This window comes from Lepisosteus oculatus, chromosome 11 (genome assembly GCF_040954835.1).
Source record: "Lepisosteus oculatus isolate fLepOcu1 chromosome 11, fLepOcu1.hap2, whole genome shotgun sequence".
In the NCBI taxonomy this organism is placed as follows: Eukaryota; Metazoa; Chordata; class Actinopteri; order Semionotiformes; family Lepisosteidae; genus Lepisosteus; species Lepisosteus oculatus.
This window is the reverse complement of record NC_090706.1, coordinates 20,954,350-20,979,176: the sequence shown is the minus strand read 5'-3', so window position 1 is coordinate 20,979,176 and position 24,827 is coordinate 20,954,350. Positions and strand designations below refer to the sequence as shown.

The 24,827-nt window shown below is 36.7% G+C and overlaps 1 protein-coding gene across 8 annotated transcripts in view; it reads left to right on the top strand.

The window, feature by feature from the left end:
* Positions 1 to 2,111: 2,111 nt before the first annotated feature.
* The window catches only part of LOC107077586 (adhesion G protein-coupled receptor E3-like), a 65,018-nt gene continuing 42,302 nt past the window's right edge, over positions 2,112 to 24,827 (top strand). For all 8 annotated transcript variants that reach the window (XR_011191145.1, XR_011191146.1, XR_011191147.1 and 5 more), the window contains exons 1-6: positions 2,112 to 2,190; positions 5,223 to 5,288; positions 6,411 to 6,707; positions 14,745 to 14,791; positions 23,542 to 23,619; positions 24,372 to 24,549. Coding sequence is in view for 5 of the 8 variants with exons in the window: in XM_069195922.1 (XP_069052023.1) it covers positions 2,169 to 2,190; positions 5,223 to 5,288; positions 6,411 to 6,707; positions 14,745 to 14,791; positions 23,542 to 23,619; positions 24,372 to 24,549 (688 nt within the window). In the remaining 3 variants the exon portion in view is untranslated. The remainder of the gene's footprint in view (positions 2,191 to 5,222; positions 5,289 to 6,410; positions 6,708 to 14,744; positions 14,792 to 23,541; positions 23,620 to 24,371; positions 24,550 to 24,827) is intronic.

Sequence of the window (24,827 nt, the reverse complement as noted above, 5' to 3'; positions counted from 1 at the left end):
ATGGAATACCGGTGTGTATTTTTCCTTGTGATATTTTAAGCTCTAGTTGAATAATAGGTGTCGCATTTTAAATCATTTTCGTAGCTAGAAATTATGAAACGCCCTGTTAAAAGCAAGGAAGTTTTTATGCCCCGTTTAAGTAAAACAAAATGCCTGACAAAGTATGGCTTGGACAGATTCCAAGTGCTTGTACAAATGTGCTAAAGAAATTATACTTTGAGTATACAGCTTGTCCAAAGTCATCCATTATTAATACTATTAGTAATATCTTCAGTAAAGGCTTTGATGCATAAATATTTCTGATAAAGGTAGATTGTGTACTTTTGTCCAACTGAGCAATCTTGCTTTCATAAAATATACCAACATTTTAATGACTGATGATTAACATGCTGTAATACACAGTTCAAAATTAAAGGCTCAAATGCTGTACATGAGAGGTTAGGCTCCCCCTGGCGGTTTTACAAGGCGACGCCGGATAATTAGTCACGTGACACACGTGAAATGCGTGATACCGCGTGATACTGTGACACGCCCACCGGGGTATGCCGCGAAATACCTCACCCATTTTGAATGGCTGCATCTGTATTGCTCCTACACTTCCAAGTTTCTGTATTGTATTCTACTGTATACCACTGAGTTCGTATTTCAAGCTAGCAAAGTTTTGGTGGCTGTACTGTCACCTGTTAGTTGATTTGCTATTCCCTATATCATATCATTTGGGCTTCTCATTCATTTCATTTCCTCTCAATCTAATTGATCAAACAAAGACAAGACTGTATCTAATGTTTCTCATTCATTCAACACTATGCAGATGGTATGCCAAGTTCCTCCAACACTTTGCAACTGAAACCCAGTCACTGTGTGTTTAGTGTTTGAAAAGCTCTGAATCAGTGTTTTGAGGATTGTGACAGATCTGTCATTTCCTCAGTCATTTCAAAGTTAATGTCAAAGTATCAATTACACTATTCATCAGTGGTTCTCAAACGTTTTGGACCAAATACCACTCCTTATCAATCCAAAGTACCACCTACAAGTCATCTTCTCAGAAACCACAAAGAAATATTTTTAAATCCTTTTCCATCCCAAACCCCTTAAAATATGGTAAAACCATAGCGGCCAACGTATAATCCTCCTCGTTCTCCAGGCGTGCGTGATTCATCAGAGTAATCTTGGCATCTATTCCTTTCAGCCTTGACATAAATTTTAATTTTTACAAGGTATTCCTTTTCGATTACTTGTTCTATTGGCGAATGTGGCACTAAGCTTTGTCTCTGAAAGCTCGAGAGGAGTCTGAACACTCAAGTATTAGCGCATACTGTATCAACGTAGCTAAGTACGTAGGCTGTATATTTGACAAATTAACTAATTTTATTAAAATAGAAAATATGAAAACCCGTCTCAAGCTTTCTGAAACCAATAAAGTAAATTACAGATGAAAATTTACATAATGTTTTAATTATTAAATTTTTAACTCCCAATTTTTCAGTGCACACAACAAATTTCCAGGGTCATCTGACTTACCACCTGGGGGTGCTCCGTGTACCACCAGTGGTATGTGAATCACTGATCTAAAATGATGGGCTAATTTTATTATGAGAATTTGACCAAACTATAGAATGTTATTTACAGTGCCCAACATTTGGGAAGAAATCACATTCTAATCTCACACACCTTCTCTCCTTTGTCTAAATACTCGCTGGCTGCCTGCAACTCTGTGCACATATTTCTAGTACACATCCCCCATTTGTCACCTTTGCAACAGTTTCCTTCTTCATTCTTTGTAAGTTAGGGAGGTTATGAGAGTGCTGACATTGCCAGCTCAATCATTGAGTTAGCATCAAAATGCAATAAGTATGCAATACCTTTATATTTGTCAGTTTGTGCCATTATTGGAACTACATCTGAACTACAAGCCAAATTAAAAAATAAGTTTGTGCTTATGAATTAGAGGTTTGCAATGGCTAATTTTAATATGATGTTGATGATCTGCACAGTAATGCATGCAAGATGTTTTGAAACTCAGGAACACTTTTATATATACATAATAGACACAGCTGTAACTCAAGATTAAGGAAGGAAATGAAACATGTGGTAATACCACCCTTCTGTTTTCCTTTATTAGAGATAAACTGGTCATATATTCTGGCTTTACTTCAAGGCAGAAAAAGATGTGGAGATTCTGGATAAAAGGTAATTACTAACTTTACTGAAGTTTAATATCAATAAAAATAGGTATGCTTCTTGCTGTGGAGATAATATAGTTGATATCAGTCTGGAAACTGCTTGTCCTTAATAATAACACATGAAAATCATATTTACAATAAAAAAGTTGTTAACTATTTCGCTGAGCTTCAGGACTTAACACATTCATGAGCACCTATAAGCACAATCAAAGAATCAATTATGAATGGAAGAGGAGCCAAGAAATGAAACCATAACCAATGATTCTGCAAGCTATTGCTTTCTGAAATAAAATAGGACAGGAGTGGATATCTTGCTATACTCATTTTAAATTAATCATAATGTGTTTTTGCTATGTAGTTTAGCAGACTAAATGGGACCAAGAAATCATAACAACTGAACTTAAAGTTAAGTTGATTTTGTTATGTTTTATAATATAATTAATGATGAGGACTAGCATATTTTTAACTCTATAAGCTTTATCGGACAGGAAAAATTATTGTGTGTGGAAACCTTTCAAATGTAGTATTGAGAGAACCATTACATCCCCTATCTCAAAATAATGTTTAAAAATTATATTTTAAATAAAGACTTAGGAGAAGAATGGTCCCAAACATTACCATATTCTACTTCCTCATAATTAATATTCATTAGTCCTTTTTTTTTTCATTTAAAGTCAGTCATAAGCCCCTATAAACTCCGGTACACTGACTGTTTATTATGATGAACCCAATCAGCCATATATCCTCACAAAAAAATACTCTTTTGTCACTTGGTACAAAATAGGCTCCACACAAGTACAGTTCTGCTGATATCTATGGTGAATTGAACAATATTATTATTAATAATAATTATAATGTTGGTTATATTGTTATTAATGTAGTGTTGATCTACAAACTCTAAAGTACATACAATAATTACGACTGTTGAGAGTATTTGCTAGCAATTGAATAACAAATCAGATTTTTTTTTCTCTTTTGCATTTTGTTGAAGGAAATAAAATTACACACAACTGTAAAAAGGTATAGGAATTCATAAATTCCTACATTTCATTAAAATTGTAATTGTGGCATTCTATGTTGGTTTTGGATTCTTCTTGGACCAGCATTACACATGATGGTACAGATGCAGCCGTTCAAAGTGCAGACACGTACCCCGGGTAATTGGCTACGTCCTCACGCAATACCGTGGTACATGATTGGTTGACTGACAGGGGCACTCATGGTGCGTTGGTCAGTCGTAGAAAGATATAAATGTCTTTACTGTGCCCGTTTTCGTATTGAATATTTACATGGAATTTTACCACTGAAGGGAAATCTTAGTAGCCGAGCATAAAAAGAATAGGAGCATAACACGTGTGAAGGCCATAGACGATATTGATTTTGGAACATAAACATACAGTATATGGCTGATCTTGGTACGCTTTCTTTTCCGTATACCAGATATTATGGAACCACTTCAGAAGGGTGTCAGCCAGTCAGATTCCAGGAATCGGTACTTTAAAGAAAAAATAAACACCAGTATTCCATTTCTCACTAAAAATTTTAAGCATCGAAGTCTTTAACTAACATGTGAAATAGTGTGAAAAAAAGTGGTAGTTTTAAGCTTTTTTGCTAATATAATATGGAATCGCATATCTAAAGAAATTAATAACGATATAATTATATTCGTGTACTGTAACACAGTAATACATGCTGGTAGTCTGGTGGTCTATGCGCTGGATTAGTAACCCACAGGTTGTGTGTTCAAATCTAGCCAGTGTTGTGAATTTTTTTTAAACAAACATTTCTTTAAAAAAATAGAATAGCAATATTATGGACAATTAATTGACAATAAATATACAAAAGCACATATTAAAATTGGGAAATAGTTTTAATATGTAAATAGTTCCCTGGTTCCGCACCCCTGGTTTCTCTCTCTCGCTCGTTCGCTAGCTCGCTTGCCCCTCCCCCTCCCCCAATTCAATTCAAGGTGCTTCATTAGCATGACCGATGGGTACAATCAGTGTTGCCAAAGCAAATAAAATAAATAAACTGCGACACTTTTATCATTCAACTTTTATCATTCATATGTTTAGTTATTTAGACCTGGCTTGGCACCAAGAGAGGGAGGAGGTGCGGAGCTCAGCAGTACAGAACGAACGTTGTGCTGCCTGGAGCGCTTAATGGCTCCAATCGCGTCTGCATTTTTAACTTAGTTTTTAAAATTAATCAAGCAATATGAAGCGTCTCTTTTTACTTTTACGTCCCTTAATTATCATGAAGCACAGCTTTCTCACCACTTAGACTACTTTCTGATACCATCCTTAGACAAAGCAGAAACTTGTTGTACTTTCTAATGAAATTACAAGTGGAAAGATTACAGATTTTAAGTTTCTTTTTCATAATTACAACAGTAGTACCTGGTATCTCAGTGGCTTTCAAAATTAAATTATGCATGCAAACCTGTGAACTAGAAAGATAACTAAAATATCCATCCATTTCTAATGGTGGCGAAGTGATTAGCATTGCCATCTTGCAGCACTGGGGTCCTAGGTTCAATTCCTGCCGTCCTGTGTGTGTGGGGTTTGCATGTTCTCTCTGGGTTACATGTTTTTTCTCCATATGTGTGATATGACTCCCTCTCGCACTCCAAAACATACTGGCAAGTTAACTGGCTTAGGGGAAATGTTCCTAATTTAATATCTTTTCTGAGCATGTGAAAGGCATGGTGAATCAGAGATTCTCAAAAATTACTGTACTTTGCATGATTGGAAACAAATGCGTGATTGCGAAATGCTGTGGTGTTACTTTTACAAAGACGAGAATTTACGGTATTAATACGGTAAACTGCGTCAAGCGCACCGAAAAATAATGCGGTATTGCCCGCTTGTTTTGAATGGCTGCATTTGTACTACAGAAAGAAATATGTTTCATAAGATCACTGCAATATATAAGTGATTTGTGTACATTTTATCTAAAAAATGTACAACAATAAATATAAAATGGTGACATTGTTTTAAGAATACAAATGTTTCATCTTGTGTTTCTTTTGGTACCCAGTTATCATTAGCAGATTACTCCTGCCTGTCTGCATTGGTCCAAGTTTTCCTAACGGGACATGCACTGGTAAGCTGCAGATCATGATTGTTTTTTTTTTAATGTACTGTATGTACAATATTGTCTGTAATTTACTAGGAGTGTGCTTGTTTCGCATTTATAAATCTCTAAATATTTCCCTTCAAATTTTGGGAGGGTATGTAATTTGTTTCTGATATTGTAGAATATTATATTACAATATTAGAGGCTTTGCTTTCTCAAGATCAAATCAACATTGCTTAAATAACTCTCATACTGTAAATGTCTGAATAATGGAAGCAAATTCCAGGTTAAGTTCTATTTATTGGGCTGAAATATCTGTATCTAAGTTGTATCTTTTAAGTTTTCATTTCTGATGAATAAGTGGTTGAATATGTTTTTATTCTTCTGGAAAAATATTTGTATTAATAAAATTAACTGAGATTAGAAGGCTTAGAATCAAGGAACTGTGTTTGAGACTTCTACTTTGAATATTTTCAGTTTCATTTATTGATTTAAGTTATAACATTTCCCAAAAAAATCTTCAGTAAAATCTGTATGCTCCAAGCCAGTCTTAGAAATTTAACTAAATTAGAATTGGTTTGCCTGAATCTGTGTTCAGACGTGATTTTTTAAGAAATTCAGTTTTGCTTGCATTGTATTTCAGACCTGTATTACAGAAAAAAAATACTGAGATACAATTTTGAAATATGTTTGTTGACTACTGGTGAGAGATGGTGTTTACTATCACTTTTTAATGTATAGACTGATATTACTTGCAGATGAAATTATTTTGGGCAGTGCATGGGATATACATGGCTTCCAAAAATCCTAACTGTCAAATGGGCTTTTTTTCAGAGTGTTCATTACTTTGTCAAGCTAACAATGTTATCCTAGTTGTTCGTGCATACTCTGTCCATAATGCTCTATTAATGCATTTTTATTAGAACATCTGAATGTGAAGTTTTGAAAATGTAAATTTTTGAAGAAAGGTTTCTTAAACAAGAATGTCCTTGCTCTCACCTGGTGATTTCAGTGTTGACCTTCTAAAGTTTGTGATTAGTGCAATGTACTTTTATTAATTGTAATACTCAATTACTGTATGTAGATATGTTACACCAGGACTATACAGACAACTAGATTACTACAACATCTTTTTTTATCTTCCTTTAGTCATGAATGTCAGACTGGTAAATGGGTACCATGACTGTGAAGGCAGAGTGGAGGTCAATGATGGAAGCAGTTGGGTAGGAGTGTGTAAAGATTTGTGGGACAAAAAGGATGCTACGGTGGTGTGCAGAGAACTGGGCTGTGGAAGAGCTCAGTTCATAACGGGCAACTTTGGACAAGGAAAAAGTGAGAAACAAATCTCAAAAGTTCAGTGTTCTGGCAATGAGACCTCTGTATTACAGTGTGAAAAGATCCAAGAATTTTGCTATGGCAGTGATGCTGCTGTTGTTGTCTGTTCAGGTAAGATTGTCATGTTCTATTGCTCTGAACTTTGGTTACAAAATAGTAAAGGTACTTGTATATGCATGTGATATATCACAGGACAAATTATTTTACTTGTGAAGCACACATTATCGATCAAGGAATTTATTTTAGTATCAGAAATTATAGAATAATCCAGGAGACCACAAAATATCTAATCTAGTTTAAGTGTTTTTAAATTTGTATCTAAATACTTCACAATTAAAAAATGCTCTTTCAATAAACGCACTTTCTAACCATTTAGTGTTATATACCATAAAACATTCTCATACATGCAGTGAATAATACTTTATATAATGAAAGTAAAGATAAATCTTCTGTTACAACCACACTTTTTTATGTTTGCTTTTTACACTTGCAAATCATTTGAACTAATCTAGTTTAGTTGAACTAACACCACCCTACCTCAATCATTCATATATAAATAGGGAGGAGTTAATTTTTGTAAATGACTTGTGATGTATAATAGGCTATAAAATATTTAGTTAAATATTTAGATTATTCAGTAGTTACTGATATTGGAATTACCCTACCATTTTTATTAGCAACTTTCAAGACTATAAAACATTTGAGTGAAATACTTGTGGCATAAATGTAATTCAAATAAATGAGAATTATATTAATAGCAGTGTTACCTGAACAATAAGTATAGATCGAATTATTCAGAATAAATGACTAATAATGCAGTTGTTACACCCTGACAGGCAGTGGCTCACAACCCACGGTAGCCATGGGTTAATGCAGTTCTCTCGAAAATGAACACATTCCTCACGGGGCTCCAATTATTACACACTCGGGTCTCGTGCCGATTCACCCTTCCCCTTTCATCTATCAAGCCAGCTCCTCATCTAATCAACCCTGACCTGTACAAAACATCTGAAATGCCACAGGGATTATTTGAGCTTTGAGAGACCACTACACTCTGATCTGCCCTTGCATCTCTTGGCTCTTACAAAAAAAAACTAGAATAAACCACAAACTCCTGTTATCTGACCTTGCCTTGACCCTCTTCTGCATGAAACATCCCTGTGGTTTTTCCCTGTCTCTGTAACCAGTCTTATTCCCTGCCTGGATTCAGCTCAGACTCTTGTCTTTTTCAGTATTTTTTCTTTCCACCATTTTTCTCTCTTCGGCAATCTTCATCAGTTTCCACAAATCGCAGAGCATCTGTAGTTGGATTGAATGCCTGCCATTAGACACAGCTGTCAGCTCAGGCTAACCACAGCATAACAGCAGCATAATGAGTTATTCATACCACATTGCACTTGGTTCTTTACATAATAGTGTTGCAGGACTGGACTACTTTGTAAAGCCACCAGGTGGCACAGTGAATGCCTAATGAGACATATTGAAGCATTTTGGCTGTCACCCAAAAATGTCTGGTATCGAAAATCCTGATCAATCCTGAACCTCGTAGGGACAATCTTTTTCCAATTATAGAGGTTAATCTGTATACTGTTTTGATTTAATTAATTTTATTCTGTATATTACAGTGTGTTAAACATTACATTGATATTAGAAGAGTAGATCTGTTTGAAACAAAATGACACAGAAGGATATATATAAAAAAATATTATTATAACTTGTGAATGCAATGTGCTTTTTAAAGGTTTATATCCACATTAAAATAATCTATATTTTGTTTTATTGTTGTATTGTTAATTTAAGTAACAAGTAATTAAAAACAATTTTACTTTAGATTTTGATTGTGAAAAATATTTTTCATACATACTGTACTTTAAAAAACTCTATATAATGTGCTGTATATTGTAATGACATGGGGAGATGGAAAAAAACAATGAAGCCCAAAAAGAAAAGAAAGACACAAAAATAAACCCAACACTCAGGACTGCAGAGTGGTAGTGGCAAAGAACAAGGAAATCACTAAATATAATTAAATAAGCACAAACAAAAGAAAAAAAAACAGGCGTAAGGAAACAAGGAGCCAGCAAACATGCAGTAAATCAGCTACTGACAGAGCCCTGACTGAAGGGTGAGGGAAGTATTTAAAGAAAATGGAACTAATAATTAAATACATTTTTTTACATTAATTGTCACCCACTGTGAAAGTTTGCTCGATCGTGTTCTAACAGTGCCATGTGTGTATATGGAACTGCTCACCGGCACTTGCTCTGTCATGACATACAGATGTAGCCATTCAAAATGCACGGAGTATGCTGCATTAAAATGCGGTAGGCGTGGCACATCACAACGCGTCATACTGCAGTGATGATAATGGTATCCAGAATCATCTTAAGCTCTCATGTAAAGCATTTGAGCTGTCACCCGGTCACTGCTGAAGGACAATCTTTTTCCAATTAAGAATTTAAGTTGTATACTCTTTAGACTTTAAAATTTAAACTGTGTATTACAGCATGTTAATCATTAAACATTAAAAAGTTGGTATATGTTATAAAAGCAAGATTGCTCAGTTGGACAAAAGTACACAACCTACCACCTTTATCATAAATATTTTAATTATGCAGAAATATTGTATGCATACAAGTCTTTACGGAAGATATTACTAATAGTATTAATAATAAATTACCTTGGACAGGCTGTAAGCTTAAAGTATTACCATGGTCCACTTTCTTTGTAACCGACTTTATTTTGCATTGACAAAAAGTAACACCACAGCATTTCGTTGATCCGATCACGTATTCGTTTCCAATCATACAAAGTAAGTTTTGAGACTCTACAATTCACCATGCCTTTCACATGCTCAGAAACGATATTAAATTAGGAACATAAATATATTATGTAAACTGTATATGGCTGGTATTGGTAGTTTAGAAAAAATACACACCAGTATTCCACTTTCTTCCTAAACATTTTAAGCATCAAAGTCTTACATATTGTTATTTTGGAAACGTTTTTAGGTGCTCCTTCTGACTATATTAAATTTATATACTTTGTTAAAAGTTATAATGTTTTCACCTTTTCTGCGAATACGATCGTTATCGGATTATTTACTTTTGTTTAAAAGCATACATTTAGAATTTGATTAATAGGGAATATATTATGGAATCATGTATCTAAAGAAATGTATAACTATATTAATTTAAGGATCTAAATATATGTTTTTATATAGCTGGTAGTATTACTGTACTAAACTTTCTTTGTAAACACATTTTATTAACACCCGAATCGCAACGGGTGAGAAAAAGACAGAAAAAAGTGAATCCTGTTTTTTTAAGGTCTGTAGCTCAAATCCTGCTTAACTTAAAATTAGACACAAGAAGAGTATTATTGGACAATGTTTGTGAGGCGTTGGTGAATTTTTCTCTGTAAAATGAAGAGTTAAAATTGCCTAGTATTGCCAACTGCCATGTCACAACTGGCAACCCAGTGAAGCTAAGCAGGTGTGAGCCTGGTCAGTACGTGGATGAGAGACCTCCTGGGAAAAACTAAGGTTGCTGCTGGAAGAGGTGTTAGTGGGGCCAGCAGGGGGTGCTCACCCTGCGGTCCATGTGGGTTCTAATGCCCCAGTATAGTGATGGGGACACTATACTGTAAACAGGCGCTGTACTTTGGATGAGACGTAAAACCGAGGTCCTGACTTTCTGTGGTCATTAAAAATCCCAGGGCGCTTCTGGAAAAGAGTAGGGGTGTAACCCAGGTGTTCTGGCCAAATTTCCCGTTGGCCCTTACCACTCATGGCCTTCTTATAATCCCCCTCTTTGAATTGGCTACATTACTCTGCTCTCCCCCCCACTGATAGCTGATGTGTGGTGAGTGTTCTGGCGCACTATGGCTGCCGTCGCATCATCCAGGTGGATGGTGGAGGGGAGTCCCCATTACCTGTAAAGTGCTTTGAGTGGAGTGTCCAGAAAAGTGCTATATAAGTGTAAGCAATTATTATTTTTACACTTGTAAAAAAGAACATTCCAACGTTAATGCTACACAGAAGATATTATAAATAATGTAGTGCTTTCGGGCTCACGTTGGTTTGTGCCCTACACCCTGCAGGACCGCTGTGTACATGTGATCACAATGAGAGAAATACTGCTCAATACAAGTTCATACGAACAACCTGCATAGGTGATATTTAGAAATATATATTGTATTATTTCGGGTTCACAGATCAAACAGCAATATCTTACACACTGGGGTACACAAACAAACACAACATAAACTGGAATGCTACAGAATCCTAAACAGACAACAGACGCGGCGTACACATTACTGAAGCTGAAAGTTTAGCCTTTGTCACTAATGAAAGAACTAAATAAAAACATAAATATAGAAATCCCTACATTACAAACTCCAAGCATTTCGTTTTGTCTATTGCTACAATATTGACAGCAGTGCAATTACAAGGAACATGTCAAAATGCTTCCAAAATAAAATTTAATGATTTGAGGGCAACCCAACCTAAAGGACATCTAATTTGACACGTAAATACTTTATGTTTTCATTGACAAAAAGGTCCCTCCTATTCATATGAAAGGCAGTGATGTCACTGCACTGGCAAGCCCTCAGTCACCTGACCAGCAGATGTGCTGCATCAGAGAGAATCAGTATAGCTTCTGGGAAATACATTTTTCCGGATCAAAGATTAACTTGTTCAGAGCGCCCTACATTACAAACTCCAAGCATTTCATTTTGATCTGAAGACCCTCACACCTAAAGAAGGATTTACAGCCAAAACGTTGTGTTTTCTCTCTTCTCTTTTCAGCATGGGATAAACCTATTATGTGTTCCTTTGCAGACTACCCAGCTTGACGCAGCCACCCACCTGAAGCAGTTAGTGTTGTACAGTGATTATAGATGTGGGTAATGTCATCCCCATTAAACAATGTGCTTATCGCGCAAATCCTGCTAAACTAAAAATAAGACACATGAAGAGTATTATTGGACAATGGCATGAGGGTCTGGTAGAATTTCTCTGTAAACTGAAGTACTTTTGTCCAACTGAGCAATCTTGCTTTATAAAATATACTGACTTTTTAATGTTTAATGGATAACATGCTGTAATACACAGTTTAAAATTATTAAAAGTCTAAAGCGTATACAACTTAAATTCTTAATTGGAAAAGATTGTCCCTCAGCCCCTCAGCAGTGATCGGGATTCGGAACAAGGCATTTTCTGTCGACAGCTCAAACGCTGTACATGAGACATTAAGCTTTATTAGCCTTACATTGTGGTTTTATAAGGTCTTACAAGATGCTTCCAGATACTATTATCATAATCTAATTTGCATGTGGAATAATGCGGTAGATGCAGCACGCCTACCGCGTCTTAACGCAGTGTTCTTCACGCACTTTGAATGGTTGAACTTGCGTGAAAAATACTCACAAGGTTTACTTATCAAACTACTGTGAACAGTTTCCAAATGATGTTTCAATGTTTTTGGAAGCATACTCTCAGCAGCCAACACTTTAAGGCATACAACACACAGTGGACATTCTTCAGTGTCCACAATTGTACACATGAAACAGAAATTCAAGAAACTGTCATACTTTCTTTATTTGCGTTTCCATTTCTCTTTAGAACTAGGATCTGTGTCCTTCATGTTCTTTACTCATATTTAAAAACCTCTCAATTGCGATCGTATAACAAAAAAACTCACAAAATGACCATTTATAGAAACATGAAACACTGAAGCCATGGTTAACTGGTTTGCTGCTTACAGATTGCCGAATCTCTTGTCTAGTGTCATGTGATTCTGTGCGCACATACAGCGCTTTTTGCTTGTAAAATTTTTCTTTCACTGGCAATACCTGAGATGTCCCTGACCAACAATGGCACTTCCCCTAGCGGTGTGATGCACAGTTTGAAATCACTGTGTAAAGCGCTCATGCACCATCTAAGAGCTGGCGTAAAATCTGCCAAGAAACAGTACAAATCCCAGATAGAACACCAATACAACACCAACGCTAACCCAAGACAGATGTGGCAAGACATAAATACAATCACAAGCCACAAGAACAAAACAAGCCCTGTAAGCGCTACTGACCCCTCTCTTCTAAACAAGCTTAACACCTTCTACGCACGCTTTGAAGCTCATAACCCTGAACCAACCACCTGGACCATTGACTACCCTTTCACCCCACCCCCCACACTATTCAAACTAGATGTGTGGAAATCACTAAGTAGAGTGAACACACATAAAATTGCTGGACCTGATGGTATCCCTGGCCTGGTACTCAGAACATGTGCCTGGCAGATAGCTGATGTCTGTACTGACATCTTCAACCTGTCCTTGGCCCAGGCCACTGTACCTAGTTGCTTCAAGACGACCACCATTGTGCTAGTACCAAAAAAATCAGCACCCACATGCCTAAACGACGACTGCCCTATTGCACTCACCCCCATCATAATGAAGTGCTTTGAAAAACTACTTATTCCACACATTAAAGCCAGCATTCCAAAAACACTTGATCCTCTCCAGTTTGCCTATCACACAAACCGCTCCACGGAGGATGCAATATCTATGCTTTACACACCACACTAACTCACCTGGATAAAAGGAACACCTATACAAGAATGCTATTCATTGACTATAGCTCAGCATTTAACACCATCATACCCATAAAACTTTCTACCAAACTCAGGGCTCTAGGTTTAGATATATCCTTCTGTAGCTGGATCCTAGACTTCCTCACCAGCAGACCCCAGACTGTCAGGATTGGCAACCTCACTTCCAATACATTCACCCTTAACACTGGTGCCCCTCAAGGCTGTCTGCTCAGCCCACTGCTTTTTCTCCCTGTTCATCCACGACTGTACTGCCAAGTTCAGCACAAATGCCATCATCAAGTGGCGGGTGGTCAAAACTGCCCAACTCATCATCAGCAGTGCCTTACCATCCATCCAGGAAATCTACAACACTAGAAGTCTGAAAAAAGCCACCAAAATTATGTATGACCTCACTCACCCCAATCATAACTTGTTTGTCCCCCTACCATCTGGCAGAAGGTTCTGGACACTCCAGTTCCACACATCTAGACTCCAAAATAGCTTCTTCCCCAGAACCGTCAAGCTGGTGACGCCCCCACTCCCTCCCATCATACTATGATCTCTCCTAACTTGTTCCTATACCCACAATGACTGTACTCCAACTCCACTACATACATGACAACTGAATGTAAGCTGCAATTGTACTGTCCCTTCGATAGCTCAGTAAAACTGTATTAGTTGTAATATTTATTAATCACTGTACTATTTTTGCACTGAAGATGGGCGGGGCTGAAGGAGGTGGAGCTGAATGTAGGGATTTTTCCAGCTTCAGCAGACAGGAGTTAATATCGGCTACAGAGCGAGAAAGTGGTTCTAGAGTTTGAGAAAGCTGCTGGGAAATCTCCAGAGAAAGAGAAACTGCTAGAGAGCTAGGTAGCTGTGGAGGAGGAGAAGGTGGAACTGGAGTGTTGAGAGAAGGAGGAGGGGCTGCCCGATTTGCAGAGGGAGGAGTTGCAGGTACTGCTGTAGAGAGAGAGAGGAATGGAGGACTGTTTGACCTGAAATGGAATTGCAGAAAAGTAGAAAAAAAGGGGGGTAAACTGTCAGAGTGAGGCATAATAGGAATACATCTGTCAAACAGTGATTTGAGGAGATTTGGAAGTGGCCATTCCTTGTAAAAGAGATGAGTCGGTGTATCTGAGGTGATGCAGTGGTGTTTGAATGGCGTAGTGCATGAGGCTGGATGGGAGAAACAGAAGCATCAGCGATGGGGGAAAGAAGGATTAGGTGGAAAATTAGGTTGAATAGCACTGGAGAATCTTCAAGGTGCTAGAGGATAGGAATGCGGTCTGGAAATGATGGAGAATTAGGCCTGCGAGCCATTATAGGTCTAGTGCTCAGAATTCAAGTAAGTTGAACTAAAAAAACTCGAGACGTTTGTGTAAGCGGGGTTAGAGTTTAAACGGGAAAGATAATTGAATGATAGAGGAAGGGACGGAGCACCCCCGCTTCTCTCCTAGAATTCCACCTATCGGTTTCCATTAGTATAATACTAATTACACTAATACTAATACTTCCGCTAATTAATGATAATCATTATTATTTATTTACAGAGAATGCAAGAAAGCAAGTTAAAAACTGCAGAGATCATTTAAAAGAGGTAAGTTTTTCTGAGCAATGTGGATTGTAAAGAATCATATCATATGGCATTTGTCTTGTACCTTCTAGAAGTGTATAAATAGATTCAATGCTAGGGTACTATCCTTGACTCCTCTTTTAAACTTTTAGACTTAAGACTGCTTTAGACCCTGTGCTGTACCTGTTAAAGCATGTGCCTTTTAACAAATTTCTCTAACATCTTTACTAAAGAGGTCAATGCCACTGATCTGAAATCAATTAATGTCTTGGGAGTTTTGTTTTGCAACAGGTGTTTTTTTTTCCAAATTTTGGGTGATTCAAGAAAATACAGTGAAATATAATACTTTGCTACTCATCACATGGCATTAGTTCCTGCACTTTGATATTACAGGTCCTTGACTTTTTCTGACATTTGTTTTCTTAAGAATATTTAAAACAGTATCAAATGCAACGTGGCAATGAGTTTCTATTTAAGCTCCCTAATTTATCCAAGTCATGCTTATTAAAACTAAATTAAAAACTGTTAATTTTATCAGCTAACACTTCGTTAGTGTTAAAACCATCAATATTCACCATATTTTTGGAGAAATTACCTTTGTCCTGCAGCCCCACCATACTGTTTTCATAGTTTCCCCACTCCATGCAATTCTTGAATTATTAGAATTGAGTTCTAATCTGCACTATCCTTTGTTTATATACAAACACCTTTTCCTTATGTTTTTCTCTTTATTGTGCCATCTCTGTCCAGCCAAAGGAGGGTGCCAAAACAACAGTCAGATCCGAGACCAAATCTGATTTTATAAGCCCAGTATCTGTAAAGGCTAGGAGACCAGTATCCCTGCACTCATGGAGTTAATTTATATTTGCTTGTAGGACATTAGTTTTGTTCCTTAGAGACTGAACATGTCTCAGGATTATTGATAGCAGAAGAGTCAGGTGAAGTTATTTTTATTCCTCAAATGGACCCCACCACTTTTACCATGCATGCAGCCTGTTTTTTAAAAATATTTTTTCTTATTTTTTATTGTGATGTTTGCCACAATAACATGTGTACATGACTGGTTCCATTTGGAGCGAAAATTTCCAAGAGTACTGAATCTTGTCTGCATTTAGGGGATATAGTTATATATATAGCAGACACTGTACATAGTTTAAAAGTTAATAAAAAATGATTTTTGATTAATTTTTGATTAATTTCACATATAGATGCAAATAAAAATTAAACAAAATATGCAAATATGTAAAAATTGCATACATATCCTATGTCTGGAAATAGGATCCATATGGTTATAGAAAAGGTAGGTTTATTCAGTTTGTTAGAGCTCTTTGAACAAGTAATGAGCACATGAAGAATAAACTATAAAGATTTTCAGAACTCTTTAGATAAAATTCCCATAAAAGTTTATTTCTCAAATTGCAGGAATAAAGGTGTTAGAACTGTTTAAAGTGGTCAAAAAATAAGAAAGGAGCAGGTAAAGGTTTATTCCATGCTGAAAAAAAAATAGATAATGTTTCAACTGTGGGGCCTTCTTCAGGCTAAAATCTTGTGTCTCTTTCCTTTTCTTTCAGCATGAAATAAACCTTTATCTGTTCCATTGCAGCCTATGCATCCTGACACAGCTACAGATGCAGCCATTCAAAATGCGCGGGCGATACCGCATTATTTTGCGGTATGCTGTACGCAGTCTACCGCGAGTTACCGGTAAATACCGCGAGTTACCGTAAATTCTCCTATAATACAGCAAGCAAAACAATTGTATCCAGAATTTCCGCAAGGTGGAGCTAATAAAGCTCAACCTCTGATGTTTTGAGCTGTCGCCATTAAAGTCTTTAACGAAGATATTACTAATAGTATTAATAATGAATGACCTTGGACAAGCTGTAAGTGTAAACTCAAAGTATTGCCCTGGTCAACATTCTTTTTTTCATTGACCGTCTTTGTAAAAGTAACACCACAGCATTTCGCAATCACGCATTTGTTTCCAATCATGCAAAGTACAGTGATTCACCATGCCTTTCACATGCTCATAAAAGAGATTGATTTAGGAACATAAACATATTACCGTATGCAAACTGTACTGTATACAATATGTATTGTACTGTATACAATATATGTATATTTAATGTCTTAACTGTGCCCGTTTAAGTTTTGAATATTCATATCTAATTTTACCACTGAAGGGAAATCTTAGTAGCTGAGCATAAAAAGAATAGGAGCATACTGCAACGCGTGTGAAGGCCATAAACGATATTAATTTTGGAACATAAACATACAGTATATGGCTGGTCTCGGTACTTTAAAGAAAACATACACGAAACATGGTTTCATTATGACCAGAATCGGTCTTGAGATATTTTTAACTTGATTTACAGTATTTGAGAGGTATGTCTTAACACCGATACTACAGTGCTTAAGTACTGCTCACGTATATGTTTCTAGGTTTATATTATGCATTTCATACGGTCAAATTACTTTTGAGCAACTAATAAGAAGCGCGAAACGGTATGCGTTTTAGTTTCGTTTTGTGCTGGGACCCGTGGATTGATTAGAGATATCAAGTACATACATGTCATTTTTTAAATGTTGTAGTTCGTCTTGAAAAAATGTTACGAGTACATCATCTATCAACAATTACACAGGTTCTTTTTCCTTATTGCGGATTTTGGTTACGTAATATTATTTTCTAGATTTCACGTTGTGAATATATGATATGGGCAAACAGAGCCGCAAAGAAGTACATTATAGGTTGTTTTTTTTTTGCAGTTTTATCTAGAACAAGCGATGCTTAAACCTTTGTCTGATTCTTGTGAAACTATCCACACGACAGTTACAGTACCTAGGAGTTGACTTCAGTGATGTCACTGATGGGATGTTTCTAAAAATCCATCCTCTGTAAAACGTCTTCTCTAGTTGTCCTGCATATGTATTCGCTAATGGATACATAGCCTGGATCTCTACGTTTCTGTATGAACCAGCTTAGAGGGCTAAAGACAGCTTGTGTTTAAATTGAGTGTAAGGCAATTTATGCTTCTAAAGTCATGGTCAGCATTTATTATTGTACTGTGCTGTAAACTTGTTCTGTGCCAAGTCAAATTATTTTATAGCGTCACAGCCAGCACTCTGGTTGTAAAGTAGAAGCAGGCGAGATTTCTAGCGAAAAACACCTCCCCCTTCTTCAGGTGTGAGGGTCTTCTGCTCAGAATGAAACGCTAAAATGTAATGTAGGCTCTGAATGGGTTCAATTATGATTTGGGCTTGATTAAGGTCACTGCCTTTCATCTAAAACCCTACTTGAATCCTTCTAAACTAAAAACCAGTGTTAGTGAGTTCTAAATAAAGAGGTATCCAGGTAACAGTGAAACGGGCGGACAGTCTGGGGAGATCGCCCGTTTTCCATGTAAATAATTCCCTGGTTCCGCACCCCTTGGTGTTTCTCTCGCTCTCTCTCGGGTCACCTGATCATTAGCTCGAAAGATTTGAGTGCTTTGTGTATATTCTAATGGTAGTGGGGGCAGGGTGTGTGGGAACAGGTTTGGTTGAAATTGCATTGGAGATCTATGTTCTTCACACCTGAAACATTTTCTCTGAAAGCATTTTCTTCGCAGTTTAACCGATCTTGTTACAGCATGTTACGGTTTACTATTATTAACCATATTAATTTTAAGTGCTTAATGTAAAATCGTGTAAAAATATATTTTCATTGTTCAAATATACATTAAGTCTGACTATCATATAATAAGTTAAATACAAAACTAAAGAAAAAATAGGGTTAAATATAATTCAAAATATTTTGCTAACAATGTTAACTGTTTATGAATAATAAAATGTATTAACTAAGGAGTAGGATGGCACAGTTGTTAGTATGTTTTTTGTTTTGTTTCTTTTTCATAAATACAACAGTAGTACCTGATGTCTCAGTGGCTTTCAAAATTAAATTATGCATGCAAACCTGTGAACTAGAAAGATAACTACGATATCCATCCATTTATAATGGTGGTAAAGTGGTTAGCATTGCTATCTTCCAGCACTGGGGTCCTAGGTTCAATTCCTGCCATCCTGTGTGTGTGGGGTTTACATGTTCTCTCTGGGTTACATGTTTTTTCTCCATATGTGTGATATGACTCCCTCTCGCACTCCAAAACATACTGGTAAGTTAATTGGTTTATGGGAAAACTGGCCCTGGTGTGTGTGTGTTTGTGTCTGTCTGTCCTGTGATGGACTGGCGCTATGTCCAGGGTGTATTCTGCCTTGTGTCCATTGCTTACTGGGATAGGCTCCAAATCCTCTGTACTGGATAAAGAGATTAGAAATGGAAGTAAAGGCACTGTGTGGATGGAACTATACACAGTGTTAGAAACCCACTATGAAATGGCAGCATCTCACTGAGAATAAAACATTTTATAGTGCTGGCTTAAGGAAACAGCCTTTCCACCTCTCTTGCACATTAGTATCCATATCTAGTTATTTAAACAAATTGCCTCTAATTATAAACATCTTAATATGCTGGCTCTGTGGATCCGCATCAGCTATGTTTGCCCATTCCTTCAATTCATGTGCATCCAACAAACAGTTCAATGCCAGCAACTACACATAATCTAAAATACAATCCTTATTTCAGTATCTATGTAAACATATAGTCTGTTAACTTCATCATCTTCATCAAAAGTATGCCTAACCCCATTAGGAAGTGTTCTTGTTATAAGTGTATTCCTCAGCTTTCCGCAAATTATCTTCTTCTTGCCAACATCTCTAGTCTTTTATCCTGCAATAACTTAGCCAACACTTAAATCTCCAAAAGCTGCTTGTGTTAATTTCTTTAAATCACAAATATCATGTGTAAATACTGGCCATGTAATACTCTGCATTGTGGAATAAAAGTTTATTTTAAAGGGAACTAGAGAAACTAAGAACTAGAGAAATCAAGAAAGGCTTTTTTTCTAGAATTAATAAATGCACATCCTGTTCACTGGGGAAATTAAATCCACACTGAGCAATCTTCAATATGTTCAGAATATGACAGCAAGAATCCTATCAGGGATGCATTACACCTGTTTTCAAGTCCTTGCACTGGTTACCTATCAGATTTCGAGTCAACTTCAAAATCCTTATCCTTCTTATATACTGTCCTACAACTGTTATTATTGATCTCCGAATTATTGTACTTGACATGACTTCATTCAGCCTTTCCTGAACGTCTATGACAGGCAGAGAGAGTGCTGTTTCTGGTGCGATCTTTTGCAGCTGACATTTCACTGTTTTAAACGAACAAGAAATTAGATTGCTCAGAAATCACTAATTCTATTTAAACACAGCATAATTGCCCTCCGAATATCCTCTTTTTCTTGTTCGTTTTAGAGACCTTGATCGAAACTGATTTTAGATGTCAGAAAGGATTTATTTTCTCTGTATTTCCTACATTGCTTTGTCGAGATTTTAACTTTATATCTAACTTTATATCTAGGCTCAGATTTCAACTATAAATCGTACAGTAATTAATAGCAGTAAATACTGATGTTTATACATAAAAAAGTCATGCCTTGGAGTATGCCATAGGAATGCCATAGACTCAAACTGCAAAATAAACACATACAGAAAGAAAGTATTTGTATTGTAATTGCAAATCCTGGTACTGTCACGTCCTCTCCGGGCATCTGTGTCTGTGAGCGGGCTTCGGTCTGGCTTTCCTCAGGTTGTCCACTCCGATATCAGCGTTAGAATGTGAACATGCCATTTGCCCAGTCTGCGGTATTTTTCCCCGGGATTTTTGTGGTTTTTTTCTTGTTTTTTGGCTTTTTTGTTTTGATTTTTTTTCTTCCTGGTTTCCCCTCCTTTTTGGTCCCCCCTGCTCTCTGTGTCTCGGAACTTTGGTTCCTATCTGTTTTGTGTGGTTTGTCTCCCTGGTCTTTCCCAGGTTTTTGTCTGTTGTGTTTGTGTTTGTGCTTGTGTACTTTTTTGTTTTAGTCTCCGGAGCACTTCTCTACCCCCCCTTCCTCCACCCAATAAAGGTTTATACCCCGGAGGAAGGGGTAGCTCTCAGCCGTGGATTCCCGGAGGTTTTCTTTCAGTTAAATTAGGTTTTTCCTCCCCCCAGTGCTGTGCAGCTTATTTATTTGTATGGGCGTCGGGAGCCGCCCATGAAGGGGGGGGGGTACTGTCACGCCCTCTGCAGCCAGAGGGCGCTCCTTCTCTGTCCTGTCCCTAGTTTCCGGTCTGCTGTCCTTCCTGTCCCTCTCTTTCCCTTGGGCTATATATTTCCGGGTCTTGCACTCTGTCCTCGCTCAGCATTGATGTTCGGATGTCCTGAGACCCGCCTAGCACCAGGGCGCCCCACGTCCGCTCCCTGAGGGCATAGGTTTCTATATGGCATTCCTGAACTCTTTGCACTAATGAGCCCGGGCCTTTTTTCCGTCTCGCCGCTACGCATATGGGTCTTTTTCCGCTCTCCTGCTCCCCACGGTTAGTCCCTTTGGACGTCCGTGACAGGTACTGTATGAGTGATTGGTATGACTTTCCTCATTACAAATCTCTTATTAGAATTTAAATTTCTCTGTAACTCCAGGTCAGAACAGAGAAAATGTAACTGCCTTAAGGAGTTTACGATTATGAAAAATAGAAGGATAAGCATGATACGTTTGTCTTCTGTCATTTTCTAAGTCATGTTACTGAGCACCAAATCTTATTGAGAATATGAATCCATTTAAGGTTTATACCATTAAAGTAACGGTTTATTCCATGCTGAAAATGTTTGTACCAGACTTTTTTGAGGCCTGTTTAATTGTGTCTGAAGTCTGATGTTGTAAATTTTATTGTTAAAAAGATCCATGAAAATGTCACTACTTAAGTTAGCTGGTACTGTTGGTATTGTAAGTGGCAAGTAGAGCTCATATTTTAGATTTTGTGTAGTTGCTAGCGTTGAACTGTGTGTTGGATGCACATGAATTGAAGGAATGGGCAAACATAGCTGATGCGGATCCACAGAGCCAGCATATTAAGATGTTTATAATTAGAGGCAATTTGTTTAAATTTGTTTAAATTGCCTCGTTATTAAATCCACAGCACCACCGGATTTAATAACGCAATAAAAACGCTATAAAATAATGTGACTAGGCACAGAAAAAGTTCACAGCACAGTACAATAATAAATGCTGACCATGACTTTAGAAGCATAAATTACCTTACACTCAATTTAAACACAAGCTGTCTTTCTGTATGAACCTCTAATAAGCTGGTTCATACAGAAAATGTAGAAATGCATTAGCCTGATTATGATTAAAAAACACATATAATTAAACACGCGTTTGCGATTTAAATCAGAACACGATTTAAATCAATATAAATGTTTATATTGTAACGCATACTGTCCAGCCTCCATTTCTCTATAAAAATTTACTCTGTTGCACACACACACAATAGAAGCAGGAACCGCTGTCAGAAGGGAAGAAGGTGACTATTCATTGTTATCAAAAATGACTTAGAATCGATCATGTTGCGATATTTTGAAATATAAAAGTCAATTGATTGTCCATAATATCGCTATTCTATTTTTTTGAAGAAATGTTTGTTAAAAGAAGAATCCAGCACCAGCTGGATTCAAACACACAACCTGTGCGTTGTTAGTCACGTACCTAGACCAGTAGGCTACAAGACAGCTCGCATGAACAGGTAGGCGAAACAGCCCTACACAGCCCTGTCACAGCACACGAATATAATCATACCGTTATTAAATTCTTTAGATACGCGATTCCATATTATATTCCCTTTTAATCAAATTCTAAAAGTATACTTGTTGACTCCGGTATCACGTTAGTTAAAGACTTCGAAGCTTAAAATGTTTAGGGAGAAATGGAATACTGGTGTGTATTTTTTTCTTTAAAGTACCAAGACCAGCTATATACTGTATGTTTATGTTCCAAAATTAATATCGTTTATGACCTTCAGATGTGTTATGCTCCTCTTCTTTTTATGCTCAGCTACTAAAATTTCCCTTTAGTGGTAAAATTCCATATAAATATTCAAAACTAAGCGGATTGAAATGTGCACAGTAAAGACATTAAATGATTAAATCTTTTCACTACCAACCAATGCACCACGAGTGCCCCTGTCGGTCGCAGGTTTTTACCGCTCATTTTGAATGGCTGCATCTGTACCTATTCCAACTTTTTTTCCAGAAATAAGAAAGTCTTATATAATATTAGAATATATGCTGTAGCTTAAAGTGTAGATTTTGAATAAAATAAAATGTAGATGCATATCTGGGTTTAATAGAATATATTTAATCAACTTGATAAAAACACTTCATGTTTTTTTCTTAGAACAGAAAATACCATGATGGTGCCTTTTTACATTTTTCAAAACTTCAAAGCCATTGAGAAAAGTCAACCCTATGGATTTCTTCAAAATTAACAAGTAAACACGAACCAAAGTGGACACAAGTGGAAACCATACGAGAATGTACTTAACACCAAAAACAAAATTAACTGTTTTGATCTAATGGTTGAGGGGGTCAGGAATGGGCTCCCAGCCATTTTTTGAAGCTGATGCTCTAACTTCTTTCAAGAAATGGCTTCATGACACATTTGGATCAATTAGCCATATGCTTAGGAAGTCATCTTTTAAATGATCTTATATTCCTTAATATTCACGTTTGCTGCCTGTGAGAATCTACAGTATAGTAAACTAGTCAGTGATTGTGAGTAGTAATTTTGTGGTGAGCACTGTACAATGTTTAATACTGTATGTCTTGATATTCTAGACTTTTTTTTCTTTTGCAGATAAAATCTACAAATTTTACATATGATTTTTTATCTATTTACTGCTCCAACTCTAGTGAAACCAAAAATGAACCCCAGGTTTGTAACCCTTTTTCTCTTACATATTTTGAAGTTTTATATTTCCACAAAAAGGTTTCTAACTTCTTTGCTTTTCCAAGTACTTGCTAGAAAAACTAAGAATTCTTTCCTTATTTTCAGTACAGTATGCATGTAGTCTATATTTTGGGCTCCAAACCTCAGACCTGGAAAGCTGTGCTTCTTCAGGTTTTATTGGTCTTTTTGAATTAACTGTACCTGAAGAGTTCAAAGAACGTACCAAGCTGTAACTATTAAACTAATAATTACTTCAATTAGATCTTTAAATGTTTTGCTGGAATAAAAAGGCTGCAGGACTGTAGCCTTCCAGGAGATGGTATGGAAAAAACTGACTGAGAACAGATTCTCTCAAATAAGAGAGAGGGATCACTTTATTGGCCATTACACTTTCTTGTATTAGAAGTTGGTCTATTTTGCATACGCCAACTTGCTCTCAGTGAGACACATAGGCAGGGATAGAAGCTTAGGGTCAGAGCACAGGTCAGCCATTTATACAGCGCCCCTGGAGCAGTTGGGGTTAAGGGCTTTGCTCAGGGGCCCGACAGAGTAGGATTCCTCTGCCAGCTGCGAAATTCAAACCAGTAACCTTCCAGCCCCAGGAACAGATCCTCAACCACACAACCACTGTACCACCCTGTATTGAAGAAAGCACACTTCTGCTGCATGTTGTTGAAGCAGTTTGGATTTGTTTGTATATTTTGAAATGTATTAATTTTCAATTTGTTATATTACAGAAAGTTATTGGACTCTTGAGCTCTTTCCTGAAAAAACTTGAGATTATTAGTAATTTGACTAAAGAAGAGAGGACAACAGCAGGAGAAATCATCCTGCAAAGTGTTGAGAATATTGAGCTGACTGTGTCTGCTAACTTTGATGAATTCATGAAGAAAAATAAAAGTGATGATAAACTAGGTATGGAAATAAATATCTGCTATAGAATATGGTTTCATTCATTTTAAATGGTGTGCAACATTAACTGCATAATTTTCTCATGATAAATGTAACAGTTTTTTGTAACAGAGTGACAAATTTAGATTTATGCATGGTCTATTTATGCATGGTCTATTTTTTAATTGTCACAAATCAATAAATATATTAATAGATTAAATAGGACTTCAACCTTTTATTGGAAAAAACAGTCTCAACTGTTTTTTACCATAATCTAAATTACATAATCATTATAGAACTAT